Source organism: Dipodomys ordii, unplaced genomic scaffold (assembly GCF_000151885.1).
Source record: "Dipodomys ordii isolate 6190 unplaced genomic scaffold, Dord_2.0 Scaffold122, whole genome shotgun sequence".
NCBI classification, from domain to species: domain Eukaryota; kingdom Metazoa; phylum Chordata; class Mammalia; order Rodentia; family Heteromyidae; genus Dipodomys; species Dipodomys ordii.
This window is the reverse complement of record NW_012267338.1, coordinates 2,919,290-2,925,339: the sequence shown is the minus strand read 5'-3', so window position 1 is coordinate 2,925,339 and position 6,050 is coordinate 2,919,290. Positions and strand designations below refer to the sequence as shown.

General features: G+C 44.4%; 3 protein-coding genes across 3 annotated transcripts in view; 2 read left to right on the top strand and 1 right to left on the bottom strand.

The window, feature by feature from the left end:
- Pyurf (PIGY upstream reading frame) overlaps positions 1-1,865 on the top strand; it is a 30,189-nt gene extending 28,324 nt beyond the window's left edge. The window contains exons 3-4 of the mRNA XM_013029719.1: positions 5-158; positions 1,702-1,865. Of these exons, the coding sequence (XP_012885173.1) occupies positions 5-158; positions 1,702-1,843 (296 nt within the window). The 3' untranslated portion in view covers positions 1,844-1,865. The remainder of the gene's footprint in view (positions 1-4; positions 159-1,701) is intronic.
- A 42-nt stretch (positions 1,866-1,907) lies between these two features.
- On the top strand, positions 1,908-2,615 carry Pigy (phosphatidylinositol glycan anchor biosynthesis, class Y). The gene has a single exon (XM_013029801.1). The coding sequence runs from the start codon at positions 1,935-1,937 to the stop codon at positions 2,148-2,150; it is 216 nt and encodes a 71-aa protein (XP_012885255.1). The 5' UTR covers positions 1,908-1,934; the 3' UTR covers positions 2,151-2,615.
- Positions 2,616-5,775: 3,160 nt separating this feature from the next.
- The window catches only part of Herc5 (HECT and RLD domain containing E3 ubiquitin protein ligase 5), a 35,280-nt gene continuing 35,005 nt past the window's right edge, over positions 5,776-6,050 (bottom strand). The window contains exon 23 of the mRNA XM_013029717.1: positions 5,776-6,033. Within this exon, the coding sequence (XP_012885171.1) occupies positions 5,828-6,033 (206 nt within the window). The 3' untranslated portion in view covers positions 5,776-5,827. The remainder of the gene's footprint in view (positions 6,034-6,050) is intronic.

Below are 6,050 nucleotides of genomic sequence, written 5' to 3'. Positions count from 1 at the left end.
CTCGCCTCAGCGCTGCGCGGGCCGTGCGTGTGGTGCCTGCGCGCCACCGGGTCGCAGCCCTCGGCGGGTGGGGGCCACCGGCCGGAGGAGCTGCCCCGAGCCTTCGACCCGTCGCTGCTGGAGTTCCTGGTGTGTCCTCTCTCCAAGAAGCCGCTCCGGTGAGACTCGCGGGCCTCGGCCCTTCTCGGCGCCGGGTGCGGCTCCCGCGCTGCCATTTCCGGGACGCGGCCCGGCGGCGGCGGGAGCCCGCCGGGATCAAGTCACCCGGCCCATAAACAGGTTCAGACGGTTTTGGGGGTTCGCCCCCGTTGGCTCCGCTTGTCAGGCTCCCGGGGCCTTGTTTTAAGATGTCAGTTCCGACACCGAGGTGGTGGCCCCTTCTGTCATCCCAGCCGCGGGAGAGGCGGAGATTGGGAGGATCGCGGTGGGAGGCCAGCTTGCCCAGCCAGGCGACACAGGTCTCGAAGGTGACCGGAGCAGAAGTATCCGGGACGTGGTTCAAATGATAGGGCACCTGGTTTTGCAACGTTGAGCTCAAAGCGCGAGCCATCCGCCCCCCCCCCCCGGAATAAAATGCCCACCTGGGCACCGAGCCCCCTCCCTGGCTCCTGGGCGCACGGTACCGGCGCCTGTGGGCCAGGCCGTGACTTTGGTATTTCCTTAAAACGCCTGAGCGGCTGTGTGAGCACAGGGCCGGGCCACAGCGTGCACGTCTTTGAGCCAAGATGGTAGGAAACGAGACGCGCCCCGGACCGTTCAGCGGAGGCCTGGCAGTCTAAGCCTTTGCCCATTGGCTCCCAGTTGCAGGCCCGCCGAGTCTTGTAAACGCTGCTTTTAACCTTTTGCCTACTTGTTGGGCACACAGCGGGTTCCAGACTACTGAAACTGGGTTATCAGCACCACTAGAATAATCCACCGTGTCTACAGCGAAGATTATCATTGGCTATCTTTGGGTAGTGGATTGCTGGCCGCCTCCACTCTGAGAGCCAGTTTCCTTCAAGATGTCATTGCCATTTGGATTCACCTTCTAACTAATCGTGTAACTCGTCCAGACCACCGCGTTCCCAGAGATGCCTCATCTCCGCGCTCATCTTTCTCAAGCCTGTATTGTGCATGTGTGGTTTCCCTCTGCTGAGTTCCGAGTCTAGCTATTTAGTATTTAGCCTTACTTTAAAAGGAGTTTGAGGAATTTTTCTTTAGGTTTTGTTCTAGGAGTAACTGGAGTGGATTTGTGGTTGAATGAAGTTACAAATATTTAGGTAAAGAGAGGAGAAATCTTTTCTGCCTGGTATAAAAAAATACATTTAAGGTATAACTTGGGAGTAAAATAAGAGAGATTACTTTACACCTGTAATCTTGGCTACTTAGGATGAGTTCTGCCAGCCTGGGCAGACAAATGTGAGATTCTTATTTCCAATAACCAACAAAAAGTAGGAAGTGGAGCTGTGGTTCAAGTGATAGAATGCAGAAGCTAAGAGAATAAGGCCCTGCGTTCAAGCCCCAGTATCAACACACACAATAACTAAAAAAGATACTAAAAGAAACAATTACAATTTCTAAGATATTTTGGAGAGAAATGTATGAATTCATTATTGCTTTTGGAATTAAGAAAAGAGTAACTGAAGAATTAGATAAGGTGGTGTTATTTATTGACCAATTAATTTTTTTTCTCCAATTCATTTTGGTTTTTCCCTCACTTAGATATGAAGCATCAACAAACGAATTGATTAATGAAGACTTGGGAATAGCCTATCCAATCATTGATGGGATTCCTAATATGATACCCCAGGCAGCCAGAACAACACGTGAACATAAGAAGCAAGAAGAAATGGAGCAGCACTAAGATGATAATTTAAAAACAAAAACACGTATAACACTCCCCTAAATCTTCTAAATACACCTTTTAAAACAGGGTGTCAGGCTAGGTGGGGAGAATGTTTGTGTCTCTGCCCACCCTGACTGTTCTTATCCCACTGATCTCTTTAGTAGGACTATTCTACTCTGCGTCTGTAGAAGACGACTTCCCTCATGGCTGCACCAGCACAGCCAGCCTCTGCTTTTACAGTCTGCTCTTGCCCATCACCATACCAGTGTATGTGTTTTTCCACCTTTGGACCTGGATGGGCATTAAACTCTTCAGGCATAATTAGTGCAACCAGCCAAGAGTGGAGATATTGATAGGTCTTAAGTATCCAGCTCTGGAAATACTGGAGACCCATTTGGTTTGAGAGAAAGTTGCTTTGCTTTCTCTCAGACTTAGGACTCTAGAAAGCTTACTAGGCCACAGCTTCTTTGTACTTCAGTTTTGCCCTTGTGTTTGAAGATTCTGACTGTATAAAGAAACATTTCAGCAGAATGCCCTGATGGAGAGTAAAACTGCCAGTGGTCACCTAATGGCGCACATAAGTCACTTGGAGTTTTAACTTCGAGGTGCATAATAATGCCATCTATTGGAGCTGTACTGTAGTACTGTACTGTAGAGAAATAAATTAGAACTAGTGTGACATAAAATTAAGAACTGTGAAGTTCATATAGAATCTGAGTTTGTAAAATTACCCGTATTTCTTTGGTATCAAATGCTTACTAATAAACTGTTAATTTTTTGCCCATGAAAAGCTCTTTGTGAAAAGTTTGGGGGTTTTGTCACAAGAGTATGATCCTAAACTAGGAAAATTGTGAAAAGTACTCTAAATGAAAAATATGTACCATGTTTATAGAGACCCTGAATACACATACAGCCATTTCCCAGGAAATCATAGCTTTGGTAGGTAAAGTAGGGTAGGACAGGTAGAAGCTGATTTGGGGGTAGGCTGTGTGTGTGCATGCTGGTGGCAGCATAATTTATTCGTAATAGCCCTTATAAAATGGTAACCCCAAAGTCCCATCGATGGTGGATGAAATATGCCATACAGCAACAAAATGCTACTGGACAATATGAAGGAATGACTGAGAGATGCTACAACAAATGCTAAGGGGGAAAAACCCACAAGAAACTGTTCAATGGTGGGGGCGCAGGACAGGTTGATTGGGACATTTGTTTCCATATAGAAATGTCACAATGAAACTTCCTCACAGAACTAATGTGTGCTAATAAAACTATGTATAGATGAGAGCCCCTGGCTTATGGCCTATACTAGCTACGTCAGAGTCAGATCTGAGCATCATGGTTCGAAGCCAGCCTGGGCAGGGAAGAGTATGAGACTTAATCACCAAAAAAGCTAGAAGTGGAGCTGTGGCTCAAGTGGGAGTGCAGTAGCCTTGAGCGAAAAAGCTCAGGCAGCACCCAAGCCCCGAGTTCAAGCTCCAGGACTGGCACAAATTAAAGGGGAAAAACTATAAAAGATACCATCCACATGAAATGTCCTTAACAGGGAAATCCTGTTCATTAAAACCTGTTAATGTATTCATATAAAGGCATAAATATATTAATGGTTATCTAGGTGCCAGAGGTTAAGGATAATGTGGAGCTAAAGAGTACAGGGCTTCTTTTTGTGGGTATGTTCTAACATTGTATGCTAATATGATTCTAGGAATATACTAAAAGCCAGAGTTGTACAATTTACAGGACCAAGGCACAGTTGTGCCTGTACCCATGTGAGATGCATCCCAGGGCCCACACTGGATTCCTAACACTTGTGGACAGTCCTAAACTTCAGCAGAGATAGGATATGCTATCCACTTTCTGGTCTATATGCACCTGATAGCTTATGAATTAGGCACAGTAACAGAACAATTACAAATAAAATGCAACAATTTTAACATTACATGTAATGAAATTTATACAAATGTGGTCTCTAAAGAGTCAATGACTAATATTTCTGGGCCACTGTTGACAACAGGCAACAAAACCATAGGAACCGAAAACACAGATGATAGACCACTTGTGTTTCACTTTTGACCATACTCTAGTCAGCAGACAAGTCTTGGGCTTTTTTCCTCAAGTTTTATTGAGTTATAATCGGCATATTCAGTGATCTATCAAATTTTCACCACCACGTATCTGCCTTGACACTTTTAAGGTATCCAGTAATCCTGGGTTTTGGTGTTCTTCCAAGTTCTAAGCCATCCTGGCTCCCTGGTTCCTTTATAGTTGTGGTGTGCCCACCACCCTGACACTGGCTCCACTACCTCCAATTGATGCAGAGGCCCCCATGAGGAACACTTTCTTATACCACCATGGAGGCTGACTTTACAAGGCCAGGGACCCTGGCTTCTTGAGCCTCAGAACACACTTCTAAGCATCCTTACCAGTGTGACTCCAAGTGATTATCTCAGTCACCCTAATAAGATCCTTCTGCTCTGTGAGAACTTCCCAACTGGGGGAACAAAAGAGAACCCCTCATACCTATTCCTCACCTTCAATCTCACAAAGGGGGCTTTCAGGGCTGCGAATGTGACTGGGTGGTAGAGTGCTTGCCTTGCATGCATGAAGCCATGGGTTTGATTCCTCAGTACCACATAAACAGAAAAAAGCCTGAAGTGGTGCTGTGGCTCAAGTGGTAGATCACTAGCCATGTGCCAAAGAAGCTTAGAGACAGTGCCCAGATTGAGTTCAAGCCCCTTGACAGACAAAAAAAAACACCAAAACAAAAAAGGGGGGCTTTCAGTCTAATAGGAAATGAGGCCTACTTCAGAGGAGTTTTAAGTGATGCCAAAAATATGAAATTAGCATAGTTAAGTCTTGTCTTACTGCTTTCCAGTGAGAGATGCCTGTCCCCTTGCCCAAGTTTTATAAAATTGACCATTAGTGAAATTTGAAAGAAATTTGAAGGAGGTTGTCCTAGAGACCACTAGATGGCACTTAGGGCTTGCTTATCAGTCCAGACAACCAAGGGATCAAAATGGAGCCAAACATTTTTCCACTGAGCTCAGTAAATACACTGTAAAACATACAAACCAACCATAAGCATATATACATAGTGCATAAAAAATCTACATATGGATATAGCTATTTCTCGCAGGTAAATTCAAAGGAATGGAATAACTGGTTCAGATAGTTGGGATAGTATCTTTCTTAGACAACTGTCAGATTTCAGTATACAGTTGTTTTTAAGATACTAAGATCGCTGTATCGCGGCGCACGCACAATTCCAGCCCTGAGGAGGCAGAGGCAGGAGAACCACAAGTTCAAAACCAGATTGAGCTACATGACAAATGCAAGGCAAACCTGAGATATATAAGGAAACTCTCAGAAGTTATCTGGAGGCAGCTCAGTGGCAGAGTGCATGTCTAGCATGCCTGAGGTGCAAGGCTCTATCTCATCAACACACACACAGCTGGATATGCAAGCCCAGCATGGAAGATCAAGAGTTCCAGACCAGGGCTGGGAAGGTGGCTCAGTGGTAGAGCGCTTGCCTTGCATGCCTGAGAACCTGGGTTCGATTCCTCAGCACCACATAAGCAAAAAGAAAAAAGCTGGAAGTGGCGCTGTGGCTCAAGTGGTAGAGTGCTAGCCTTGAGCTGAAGAGCTGAGGGACAGCGCCCAGGCCCAGAGTAGGCCCACGACCGTACCCAAAAAAAAAAAAAAAAAAAAGAGTTCCAGACCAGTCTTGGGGTTTATTAGCAAAAAAAAAAAAAAAATCTTGGAAGCCAAATAAATGGTCTCCATTTAGGCCAAAGAAAGCAAATATTTGTATGGGAAATTTATAGAAATATGTAGTATATATTCATAAAATATACAAAATATGTAAAAATATAGAAAATATTTGTTTCATAACCTTACACTTACTAAACAATTCAAACTGCAGATAAACACACTATATTAAGACTTACATGTTAACTTTCAATTTAATTTTATTAGAAACCAGAGTAAGAGTATGGTAGAAGGTCAGCCAAAGCCTCTGTTGCTGTTGATGGCTATCTGAAGTGCTTCTTCTACTCTTTCCATGGTAGAATACTTAGGGAGGTAGAGAAGACTAAAGCATGTTTGGGCTCTCATGGGATCTTTTTCATCCAAACTCTCAGGACAACAAAATGTTATTTTCATATCTTTTAAGTCTTTCCTTTGTAATCTGTCAGTTCCTGTAAGGAATACTGAAAAGAAGAATAAA